We start from the raw sequence: 12905 nt of genomic DNA, 5'->3' as shown, positions 1-12905 counted from the left end.
TCTTTGCTCTTATGCCCTTAAATACAACCTTTCCTTAAAACACCCAATTCTTTAAAAAACAAAAAACAATTCCTTTCATGACCTCACCTACTTAGTTAATGAAGTTCACCTGTGTGCACTTTGTTCTAGGTATGTTCTATTAAGAACAAAGCTCAATAGTGAACAAGCAGCATTACGAAGGCCAAGCAACACACCAGATAGGTCAGACATATACAGTAGCTATGGAGAGGTTTAAGGCAGGTTTAGGTTATAAAAGAAAACCACAACCATTGGAAAGTTCAAATATCACTCTTCAATCCACCACCCCAGAATCCAGGACCTCTTTGTTTCACAACAGGTCTATAGAGTGAGCTTGATAGAGTTTGCTGTGAAAGTGGAAAATAAGAACAATGAGAAGTCATAACTACCTTAACTAAATACAAATAACCAGAACCATATAGAAAGATAAAAAAAAACATGTTTAATCAAAAGTTAACTTTAAGTTCAACATATTTCACAAGTTTGCCTTGTACAGCATAAGATTAAGTTTAACCAGAAGTTTGTCATAGCATCACATGAGAAAACGATTAATGCCACTTAGCCTCTTTTAAAATTTTATAACCAATTATAAAATTTACTTACTTCTTCAGCAGAGGCATTTATACTCAGAATGGCATGAAACGAGGTACCATGTAACAAAAATGGCAAGCTATTAGGTTAGAATTAGACATTAATACAAGATATGATATAGTATGTTGAGTGTAGATGTAGTGGCAGCACCAAGTTACATGAGCTTTTTTTTTTTTCTTTCCTAATTTTAAAGGGAGTTCTTACTTGAGAAATACAGTACCACTGATCCATTTTGCTATCCAGTAGTTTATGGAGATAAAATGTTCACAGATCTTTTTTTTTTTTTTTTGTCTGTCGTCACTTGTTAGTGAACTAGTCAGACAACAGAAAAACCTGGATAATACACCAGCAGCTGTTCCCTGCCAGACAATTTCAGAATCAAAAAATTAAAAATATCTTTGTACAATTCCAACTTGGTCAAGAAAAAAGAAAGAAAGAAAATGTATTCAAACAAGCAGTTGGAGAACTGAGGAATACTGCTGAGTTTAAAAATGATAATGAGGTAAAACACTGTGACAAGTTTTTTGTAGACCGTTAGTGGAGCACTCCATGATTGTGATTATGGTTCGCTTAAATTAATGCTGCTTATAGTTAATGTTGGCTGACATTTGTATGTAGCAAAACTATTTGCTATTTAAAGCCACTCAAGTATTGCCGGTAAGTAAAAAAAGTTGTAAATAGTCCCAGTAAGTACATATAAAATGTTCAGTCAACAAAAAGTGGTTCAGATGCAGTGAAAGCACCAACGTTTAAATTTCACCTCATATTCAGGACACTGAGGTGATGTTTTTTTTCAGCCTTCAGTTCTCTTACAGGAAATTACTAGCGATTCTGTCTGAGCCTGTCGATGTGGTAACAGAGTTTGAGCGCAGGTCCCAGTTTCAGTCCCAGGTACTTCATCATCATCTCACTTTTCAGTAATAAGAGTGCGTCTCCATCTATTTCCTGAAACACAAACCACACCAAACAGATTAAAATCAATGCTTCTTTAACGCTTTGAAGAGATGGTTCATAAATGCTGAAGTAAGGTTCTTGTTGAAAGGTTACCCACAGAGAGCATCTCATCTTGAAGATAATTATGTTCCAGATTTACTGGATCTATAGGTTGAAGCTAACAGCGGGGCTAAAAGAGACCAAAACCAAAGTGGATTTCTACCATCTTAAAAGCCTCCAATCTCTGGTTTATGGCAAAGCTATTTTGTGAGCTTTTAAACAGTTGCTACATTTGCAATGGCCTTTTTTTGTGTGTGTCTTTTTTACACAGGAAATGGATGTAGGACACTGTTTGCCAATGATGGCTTTCCTGTTTGAAGCACCTACTCAGAACAGAAAATCTAAAGGGGTTGAAAATACTACAATATGTTTGCTTTTAACACAATTTTACTTTTATGTCGGACTGGAAATGCTTGAAATGTTTTCACTGTCTGTACCTTTTACACTGTAAGATTATTGTGGATACATCACCTCCTGCCTCCATTTCCTATGTAAATAATTATGTGTAAAAAAAAAAAGGAAGCTGCTTACAAAACTCTTTAAAGGTTCATTAAGTAGCATATGCAAAATACGCTACTTAAGCATATGATTTTATAATCTTTTGGAGTTTTAAGTCATTTTGAAAGAATAAATCTTGTTTGATGTTAACTAAACTAAGATGCTAGAAGCATTATTTTTTGACATTATTACATTAACTGTCTATGACCTTGTAACAAATGGTCACATCAAAAATCCTGACCTATTCCTTTAATAACATTTTTGTGATTTCTGATTAAAAGTAATCCTCTATCTGACAGTTTATGTTTATTTGTCTCGTTTTTTGCTTGTTTTTTTACGAGTTTTGCTTTGTGAAAAACTCCTTATTACTAAACTGGAAAACCGAAAACTAAAAGTCTGAACTCACATGTTTCCTGAAAGCCTCAGCATGGGGTGCCAGGGCTTGTGGGTCAGCTTCTTTGATGAACCACACTACGTCCTCTACACCCCAATTGGATGGGTCCTTCCCAGAAAGACGCTTGCCCTCTCCAACGTCTGGCAAGGGAGTGAGGGCTGTTTGACATGGAGAACACAAAAACAGCAAAAATGATGGGCCTAAGTATCATGAAAACACTAAAAAACGCCAATGATTTTTTTGGAGGATAAACAAACTACATTCTAGGCAAATATGAGTCTTAAAATTGCTCAAATTTTCTTTTAAATAATCTTTAACGTTAATAAGGATATCTAAAATGAAGCACATTGTGAACAAAGGAAGCAGCTTTGGCTGCACGTGGCAGGAAGGAAGTTGAACTGTGATTTAATATACTTGAAGGGCTAGATAGAAGTGAAAGAGACATGCAATGTGTCACATGTTTAAATAGAGAAATAAAGAAAAGCAAAAGCTATTTCATATGTACTAGTGAGAGTTGGTTCTGTTTTGCATTTCATCTTTTGAAATAGAGAGAAACACTGCCAGAGAATTCAAAATAAGAAATATGAATACAGACTTTAAAAATGATGCACAAATGCTTAAATTGTTTAGTAATTAGTCTAGAAAATCTTTGTAGACAATTAATAAAACATATATGATGACTCAAGATAAGGGGTGGGGATCACTATTCTCCCCTTTACCCTTTATCAAACGCTTTGTTACTGCTTATTGTTGGTTTATAACACATGTACAGCTGAAAGAATAAGTCAAATGACTACTTATTATTTCTTCAAAACAATAGTAAAAAATTTTTAAAAAAATAAAAAAAAACTTATAATGAGTGTATTAACAGCCTATTTTTCTCACCGGTTCTATTTCCATCCTGGAAAGTCGCCGGACTGGAAACTTGTCTGCATAAACCTATTGGAGTGGAGCAGCTATTACTACGGTAAATGTAAGAAGGCTTGGTTAGGTACTGCGATGCCATTATGTTGAATGCAGAGTCATTCAGATCTATGGAGTAGCGCTTGTCTGCAGGCGGGTCACATATGAAATCATCAGGCAGGGCTGTGTCTGCTGAGAAAAGGAAAACAGGAAGTTACTAAATAAGCATTTCACTTATTTAGTAATGTTTGTAATTCAGTTGGTTTAAAATTAACTAACCTGGAAGACAGAAGAAAAAAACTTAACAGGAGAAACTTCATTTAAATCCAAATGTGTGTAAATAAGTCAGTTGGGGAAACAAACAAATTATAAATTGAACCAAATCACCACTTTGGATTTCTGACCTTGATCTGCGCTCACATCTCAAAACAAATCTCGTTCTCAAGATATATGTGCCAATTTTCTCCTAGAAATTGAAAAGGCAAGTTTTTTGTTTATTTTTGGCAGAGACATCTTTTAACAAATGGTCATTTTTGGTTTTTATAAAAATACAAATGAACAAAGAAGAATAAAGACTTCTCCAACAAACTGATGATCTGGACCGTTATTCTGAAGAGCAACTGATTGAAGTTCCCAAAGGAACATGAAAAATTAGAATAGAGAAATCTTCCTACAAATCTTTTTTTTTCAATTAAATATCAAACTTGATTCAATTTTATAGGGCAGTGATAATTCTGGGGTCTAGAAAAACATAAAATTGTGTTTTTGTAATTTCTTCTGTGTAAGAATATGCATGACCAAATTAATTTATTTTATGGCTTTTTTATACAGAAATCAGTCTATTTCTTTATCTCAAACATATTTGAATATTATTTTGCTATTGTACTTCTGTACGGAGTTTCAGTTCTGTCTAAAATACGATTATCTAACTTTCCACAACATCAGACAGCAGTTTTTCTTTAAAAATAAAGAGCTAATCCTCAGGGCAGCTATCACAGCCCATTCTTTGTGTGGAAACAAAATGGAAGAGCCACAAACAGTAAATCCTCTGTATTTGTTTTCTTTGTGTCGACCAATTTTCAGCTTGTCGATAATGCAGATGCCTTCTGGTTTTGCCCGAGCGAGGCAGTTATGGATTTGCCAGACGGCGGATTTATAAGACGGGAAACACTCCACAGAGACGCCTCTGGATTACCTCAACAGCGTGCTCTGGCAAAGGTCAAACGTATTTTATTGTATTCAGAAAAATCAATTATGAGACAAGATCTGTGAGAATGAATATGGAAGATTATGTACGAACACACGCACACTTCTCATATTTGTACTGCACACACAAAGAACAGAACTGCTGTCTTTATTCACTGGCAATTACTAAATACTTTAATGAAACAGAAAAATATCAAAATCCTTTTTATTACGGGATGAACAATTCACAATTGCCTGTTTTCTACAAACTGCAGTTAAAAGCACATGGCATGTTTTAAAGAGCTTCTCTATTTAACCACACACATGATTTACATATGTATCTGGGTGACGCCACAGGGATCTTACTGATTCATGCATGACCCTTTTTGCACATATGTGCTTTTTCTCGGGAAGTCTACACTCTGACATCAAACACGAAGGCCAGTCCTCAAAACATGCGGTTCCCCCTCCAATGTCAAATATGCCTAAGGCAATATTCAAATATTTTTTTAAATAAAAAGGGACACAAAAATACAGATGGATTTATGAAATTAGAATTTCCTGTTATAATTGAAAAAAACAAACCAACTCAAATCTACTTTAAATGACTTAATGGAAAAGCAGAAATCATGCTTGTGTTTGAAGGTTGTGCTTAAATTCAATTATGCAAACAAGAACATGGGTGCATTTGAATTTATTTATAATCAGACAGACGGGCACTCATGCCTTTACAGATCAAAACAGACAGATGACGTTTGCATAAAAGATGAATGCATTTATCCCAATTAGAGTTCCTATCAGTACAGGGAAATGATGAAGGAAAGAAAAATTATTGAGAGCTCCACGTGTGTAATAAATGTAAAAAAACAATAGGTCTGACCTGTTTGTACAGAAAAGCTTATGTTTGTATATGAGAGTGTGTGTACCTGTTAGGATCTGCGGTGTGGCAGAGTGGGGGACGATAGCAGCGTCTTGCGGGATAGACCCCATCTCAGGTTCTGGCGTACTGTTGGGAGGAGAGTTGGCGAGTGAGGACATCACCATCCTGGGCTTCAGCTGCACAAGTAGACACACATACACGTTTGGATATTAATTCTGCTTTTCTATAGATTCTCTGGTTCTCTGAAGAACAAAATAGAGCAGACTGGATGAATGAAAATGACTATCTACTTCTACACAGAACACAAAGTAATGTACAAACACCTATGGTTTAATGTAGCAACACCTCAAAACTAGTCTCTAACGATGCAGTAGTTGCTGTTTTAAAATGTAATCTAGTTTGCACTTTGTCTGTTGGCTTCACAATCCTCTAAGACAATGTTGCTTTTGATGTTGCCATACACATTGCTTTATGGCAGCAGTTCAAAATGTTCTTGAAGAAGGTCTGTCTTGTTCTTTCAGCGGCTCGGAAACAAATCCTGAACAGAGGATCCCCCAATGATCGTTTCGGTTCTCATCACTGTTTTCTTCTGGGCCCTCTTGTCTATCTTGTCTCCAGCAGGATTTCTGCACTGAAATGCAGTGCAGCGAAACATTCTCACCCACAGCTCTGTAAATTACTATGAGATTGTGTGTTAGGAAAATGTTTATTTTAGTTTCCCACTGGGATGGTTTCACTGTCCCACTGATCAGGTCTTTAATCAGTCCAGGTCATAAGAAGTATGCAATCCAAGGAATCGAATGCTTTCCATTCTCACAAATACTTGCTCCTGCTAAGGCATATCTACTACTTTTGTTGTATAAACTACAAATCCAATCTCCAGAAAAATATTTTTTTCTTGTATTTTCATGCTAATCTTGGCTGCGCTACTTAACCTATTCCGAGTTTATCAGTAGATTTAGCCACAAAAATGCTCCCTAAGATTATGTCTAAGGAAGCATCATTTTTACAGACAATCAGTGTCTGCATGTGTTTTTATGTCACTGCTGCAGATTGATGACAGGAAGAACAGCCTGCAGGAACTCAAATATGTAAAAAAAAAAACTCTGCTTTTCATCTAAATGACATGATTTTGTGCCAGGTTTCTTTCTACTGTGTTCTAAAAAACTCTTCATAAATAAGCTGACAGAAGAGATTTTATGACGACAAAAAACTTTCAAACACATCACATTGTGGCTCACAGGATAAATAGAGATGGACCGACCCAAAGTTCAAAGGTGGTGGGACTAGTATGTAACAATTATTATGTAATTTATTTCTAGTCAAAACGTTGCATAAAGATAATGCTACCAGTGGTTGAGAACAATGTTCTAAAATTATCTCATATGTAAGTCAAGTCTCCAAGTCAGTTCCTTATTTTTCAGAAAAGCTAACAAATGGAAATCAATCACAGAAAAGTTATTTTGTTATTTGTTTATGGATTTGATGCCAAAATGTTTTGAAATTTTCTATTTAAGACTCAGAAATACAAATATACATTTTTTCTATTATTATTATTTTTATTTTAGATCAAAACACCATGTGGAAAAGTGGGCACAGGGTAGAAAATGAATAAATATATATTGAAATTTTTGACTAATCTGGTTTACATGTACCAGAATTATTCTCCGTGAAAGTCTGATATAATGTACTGATATTATGGCTGTGCTGTGATTACAATTAATTTGATCATGATCTTATTTAACATGTTGCTAAATAAAGAGGAAGTCCTCTGTGCAAAAGGGCTTCCTCCTCAGTTCTTCTCCACTATACCAACATTGCAGTTCAACATGCTTTATAATTACAGGCGAATTGTGCAAAATGTGAATGCCTGACCTAAAAGTTTCATATATAAGAATCTTGTAATTACTTTTTATTTTATGGAGACTTTAACACAAACAAAAGTGACAGATATTTCAACTGAATGCTTCCTTCCACTAAGCTTTCCATTAACATGCTTGAATACAGCACTCCATTAACACCCAGCATTGATCTTTCGTGACTTACCTTCATTGTGGAGCATTTCACTGACTGCCGGACAGCTGGCAACAATTATGCAGGCCATAAAATGGTCAAAATATAACATTTCTGTCTTTTAGACAGAAATGCACAATGTTTTAATTTGTTTATGCCATATTCTTTTGCACTGAGTCTGGATCTGGGACTTTTACTAACTGCATTCAGAAAAAATTATTTCAGTGTATTTCAATATGTAGATCAATCTTTCAGGGATTGTCAATTGTAAAACAGCTTGCTTCAACATATTTTCTGAAAACTAATGTATACTTTTCACAGTGAACCTACTTTATTACAAAAAAAAACATTGCTTTACAGTTTTTTAATGTGCAGTCATTTCTTGTGCAGCCTCTGAGAGGGACAGCCTTTGCACAATGAAAAACACAGATTCTTTACATAGTTACATCCTGTGTAGATACACAGATAACCGCAGTGGTATTTCCCCACAGCTTGAGAAACAAATGTTTAACTCTCAAAGAAAGAAAAATGATAATTCCAGCAGCTGTTATTTGAAGCAAACATGTTGTTAATTTACCTTAAAGCCGGGCTTCCTTCCTCTCTTCTTTGGAACCTTCAAGGGCGATAGAGAATCCACATAGTGGCTCTGGAAGTCCAGCTTCCGGATAGGAGGCCGTCCTCTCTTCCGGCCAGTTACTTTAGCCTGGGGTGCCACTATGAACTGGGCTTCCAGGGTTGAAGTTTGCATCTCCAAGCCGGTAGAAAGGGTGCTCATCCGACCTGGGAAAGAGCGAGATGCTCCTTTGCATAAACTGAAAGTAGCGAGTGAGAGACTGTTAATCGCACCTAGACATGCAACTTCAGCCTCCACGCACACACACACGCGCACACACACACTAACACGCTTTCATAAACACGCAAAGAGAAATGATAGGAAATAGTGAAACAAAGCCACATAAAGCTTTGTACTCAACCGCACCCCTCCCCCTCTCCAGCTGCAAAGATTGCAATAAATATCATTACTGCTCTGCAAGAGACAGACAAAGCCATGCATGCATAAACACACACACACACACACACACACACCCACACACACACAAAACAGTCTTACACAAACACAGGAAATAAAAGTGAAGCACCCACACAATTTACCAATCAATGAAGTGTACTATCAGTAGATTTGAGTGTTTGTCTCAGTGCCATTCATTTCAGTGGCATTTCAGTGGTGTTAGATTGCAACACCTCTGCTGTGTTCATGAAACCTGATGAATAATCTGAAATATTCTCTCAATTTAAACTCTGGATCCAATGAGGCAAATAAAAAGCATTTTTTATGTGTGTTTGTGTGTGCATAAATGCCAAAGCTATCTAATAAATTCCACCGCAAACAAAATGTGAAACACATCATTTCATTGCATAAACAGACAGGGAATGACAGAAACATTCCCTGTCTGAACCACATTAGGTGGTGCCAATTGTTTTCCCTTTTCTTTTTCACTGACTGAAACAGACAAAAACAAATGCTTTAAGCTGACCCTGAATCATCCTGAGCCTTACCTACCACGCGCACAGCTGTCTAGTAATTCCGGACTCCGAGTGACGCTTCCCAGCAGCTGCAGGTTTCCGGATACTCCCCTGACAGCTCGACTTGTTCCCAGCTGCTCGCTCGCTCACTGCTGTCAAGACACCGGCAACTCCACAAGCCCTTCTCTCTCTTTTTTTTTTTTTTCTCAGTCTCGGACTACTCCCCCCCCACTATCTCCGCCCTCTCCACCCCGAATGCCCCCACCCCTTCTTTTTCTTCACCTCTCCTCTCCTGTGTGTCCCCTTTCAGTAGTCATAGCAACACGCCTCTAACATCCCGTGGCAGCCGGCAGACGTGCTAAGCTCAAAGTGACGAGTGTGTGTTTGCATGCAGGCGTGGGTGTGCGTGTGTGTGTGTAGCTATAATGTAATTACAGTTGCTGCAGGGGTGTTTCTTGCCTTTACAAGAGATTGAAACCTCTGCAAGGTGCTTGGGTTGCAAACTGAAATCTCAGCTTCATTCACAAAGAATTAAATCCTTTTTTATGAAGAGTTTTTAGGAGTCTTCGCTGACATTTAAAACTATTTTTGGAGAAGTCAGGTTAAAGGACAGTTTTTCTGTGAACATTGACTGATTACAGAAACCTCTCAAGATTGCACTGCTTTGCATAATTTTCTTTTTTAAATTCACAGCTTTCACAGCTCACATTCTTCCTTTTGTTTGCAGGCTTCTTCTGCTTTTGTTTTAACTACTGCATGCTGATATTGTTGTATCTATAACAAAAAAAAAATACATGTTAAGAATCACAAAGGAGAAAAAATTAACACCTCAGGCAAGAGATAGAGAAGAAGACAGACTCCACAATTGTTTTTTTTTTTTGTCTTAGAGGTTACAAATGTCCTGCTCTTTGCTGTTTGCATTTAAATGTAAATTACCAATAAAACTGAGTTTAAATTCTGAATAATTCAGGCAAACTTTTCTATGTCTACTCTATAGAGTGGACATAACAGTCTATGTCTACTCTATGAGACATAGACTGTCTCATAGAGTAGTCTCATGCAGACTCAAGCACTGCATGAGACTTAAGAAAGTGTCATTTTAACAATCAGTTTCTGAAAATGTCTAAATATCTATCAAAACTGATTAATATTTAATGATCTGATATTAAGTATATTTAGTGATGAGTAGTGTAGTGGCGGGGGGATGAGTGTAGCTCTGTGGGGCCCTAAAGACAGATATTACCCACTGCATCATTCAATACTAGAAACACTCCAGCTCTCAAGCTGCTCTACCACCAAATTTGATGACAATAAAATACATGGTTTAGAGACTTAAACTACTGACTGTCTTTACAGGAAAATGGCCTGCATGCCAATTTTCCGCTGACTGATACCGTCAGAGGCCTGTGAGTGTGTGTGTGTGTGCTCAGCGTGGGCATCCATTAATCAGGATAGTAATTACACACTGAGATTCTAACATCAATCCTCAATCAGTCCTGCCCCATTCCAGCACGTCACATTACAGATGGAGGCAGACCAAGCGAGAACAGATAATCATCTCCTAGTTAAAAATGGGCTAATATGAGAGGAGAGGCCTCATTAACGATAAGCAACAACAGCGGTGCTTTTGCAAAAGCAAATGAAATGTGCATTTCTGAGCTGCGACCTTGCACAATGCATCACAGGACCAAAGACTAATTTGTTTGTGGTTAATTAGGCAATTAAGGAGATCGTGAACCTTTACGCTAATCTTTTATTTTCACAATTAAGAGACGTCGGTTTGTTTTAGCAAAGCGGGGAGTTAGAAGAGATGTCAGGAAGCCGTTGGTGTCAGTCACAGCAATGCATCAGCAGTTATTAGCATAACTTAATCACTGGCTTCAGGGAAAAGAGATTAGCATCTTTCTGCACCTATGTGCAGAAAAAGGAAACAGCACATGCAAATGGTTCACTGAATTTCACACACTCTCACACATATGTAACTACAGTTTAATTATGCCCCGACTCATTAACACTTCAAAATAAAAGCATATAGTTTTATGTAGCTGAATTTCAACTCTGAAATTCACACTCTTAGATGAATACAAAACTGTTTTTTGGGTGTTTTTTTAGGGTTTTTTTTGTGCTTTCTAATCAGCGGAATGTTGGAACAGGCTGCCATTGCCCCCCTATGAATTTTATTTACAGCAAAGTGAGAGCGTTGCTAAGACAGCAGTCGATTAAATCAGGCCCTGCTCCAAAAGTCACTCAAGAAGGTGTGAATAAATACACTCACAAACAGGAACATGCTTTAAGTCAAAGTGAAGTAATAGGAAATAAAGATGTTTTTCAGGTATATTAGTTGGTGCTGTATTGACGCAATGCCCTTACTTTGAATGCAGGCCTCAGGGTCTGGGCTTCTCAGTCTCTCCCCGACCGGCTCTGACTCTGCCTCCAGGTCGACGAGGTGCCAGCAGCCCCGCCCCCGGTGGTCATGGCGATCTAGACGCAGTCGCAAACGAACACCTTTTCCGAGGACACCGGGAGGCAGCCAGGTCATGGGAGGTGAAGGAGGCAGAGCAGCCGCCTCCTGGTTGGGTCGGCGGTAGTGAAATCACGGCCACCGCGCAGTCTCATACCCTCACAGTCCACCGGGAAGGACGATGCTCATCACTGAATAAATGTCAGAGGAAACAATAACAATTCATTACGGCTTCTGCAAATTAATTTGGAAACCTTTCACTCCTTTGTGTTTTAATTAGTTTAACATCAAATAAAAAGATGAAGGACAGAAAGTGAACAAATATAAACAATGAGAATGAAAGATGGGAAATAAGTTATTAGAACAGCATGTGTTCAGAGGTCACATACAAACGGGAGGCTAATGGTAAAGAAAGAGTCGAAACATGTGTCTTTAGGACAAAAATAGTGGAATTTGGCGTCCAGGGCGCTGGTTAAAATTAACAAGCAAAGCTTTATTCTCCTTTTTATATGACAGAACAAAAGCAAGCAGGGATGGGAATGAGGAAATCGGGGAAAATATGAAGCCAAAAATCCCATGCTCTAAGCAAATCTTATTTTCTGCTAATTATTATTTATTTTACCGAGGCCTGGGCTTTATCATCCTTGGAGCACTTTAAGAATAATCCTTTGTAATTTTAGCTTTTTCTGTCTTTCTTCAGGGTTAAATTGGATTTCTGTCATTATTGTTGTTCAAACGTTCAAAGAGCTCCAACTTGTTTAATCACAGGACATAATTACATAGAACTTCTGTAAGCATTGGCACAAGAGTCAGACATTATCACCAAATAAAGTGTGATAAGAGAACGGAAAGCTATGTCATGAAAAAAATATCTTGTGGGATTAGCTAATTTAAATGGCAGTCAGAAATAATAGTGTAATTATGTTTTTGAATAAACACATTTCCATTAAACCACAGTTCTCTAACAATGTAACACTGAGTTCTAATTTAATTGTGCTCCACTCTGCTCTGCGCTGCTAGATTTTGCTACTGAAGTTGGAATGCTAATGTTAGCATACCCCCACAATGTTAGCTTAACATTTTGACACTGAAAGTACTCTTCAGTTTTTATGGTTGTAAATTGTATTAACACAGAAAATGCTCAGTTCTTCTGTATCATTTCAGTGGAAGTGATTGTCCGATGTCACGACATGCTTGTGAATGTCAGTGACTCAATCCACTCTGCTGGGATTCCTTGGATAGAAACATTTCGAACTAATTTGGATAGTGAACTGAACTTAATGCACTGTCTGACAACTAAGACCAAATGGAATGTATGTGTGGTTGAATTTAAATGACTTTTTTTTTTTGTAAAGTGCCTCAAGATGACATTTGTTGAGAATTGCCGCTTCATAAATAAACTGAAGGGAATTGAATCATTTTGACTAAATTAAGAAAACACACCG

The 12905-nt window shown here is 37.3% G+C and overlaps 1 protein-coding gene across 5 annotated transcripts; it reads right to left on the bottom strand.

The window, feature by feature from the left end:
- Window positions 1-439: 439 nt before the first annotated feature.
- Window positions 440-11452, bottom strand: scml4 (Scm polycomb group protein like 4). Of its 5 annotated transcripts, none has more exons than XM_055044099.1 (6): window positions 11370-11452; window positions 8053-8255; window positions 5509-5638; window positions 3380-3589; window positions 2507-2652; window positions 440-1554 (listed from the first exon to the last, which is right to left on the bottom strand). In XM_055044099.1, exons 2-6 carry the CDS (start codon window positions 8248-8250, stop codon window positions 1432-1434), a joined length of 807 nt encoding a protein of 268 aa, XP_054900074.1. In that variant the 5' UTR covers window positions 8251-8255; window positions 11370-11452; the 3' UTR covers window positions 440-1431. The 5 variants fall into 5 exon arrangements, with proteins under 5 accessions (XP_054900074.1, XP_054900073.1, XP_054900071.1 ...); XM_055044098.1 differs by lacking the exon at window positions 11370-11452 and adding an exon at window positions 9033-9168; XM_055044096.1 differs by lacking the exon at window positions 11370-11452 and adding an exon at window positions 9037-9168 and having other exon boundaries at window positions 8053-8287.
- Between the last annotated feature and the right edge of the window lie 1453 nt (window positions 11453-12905).

This window comes from Poeciliopsis prolifica, unplaced genomic scaffold (genome assembly GCF_027474105.1).
Source record: "Poeciliopsis prolifica strain line A6 unplaced genomic scaffold, Auburn_PproV2 SCAFFOLD020, whole genome shotgun sequence".
NCBI lineage: Eukaryota > Metazoa > Chordata > Actinopteri > Cyprinodontiformes > Poeciliidae > Poeciliopsis > Poeciliopsis prolifica.
The sequence above is the reverse complement of the archived record's forward strand: the minus strand, read 5'-3'. Positions and strand labels throughout refer to the sequence as shown.

Coding starts and splice junctions, on each gene's coding strand:
- scml4 (XM_055044099.1), bottom strand. CDS start 8,250: ATGAGCACCCTTTCTACCGGCTTGGAGATGCAAACTTCAACCCTGGAA. Junction 5,639..8,052: donor GAAGGAAGCCCGGCTTTAAG/GTAAATTAACAA, acceptor CTACTTGTGCAG/CTGAAGCCCAGGATGGTGAT. Junction 2,653..3,379: donor CCAGGATGGAAATAGAACCG/GTGAGAAAAATA, acceptor CATGTCAAACAG/CCCTCACTCCCTTGCCAGAC.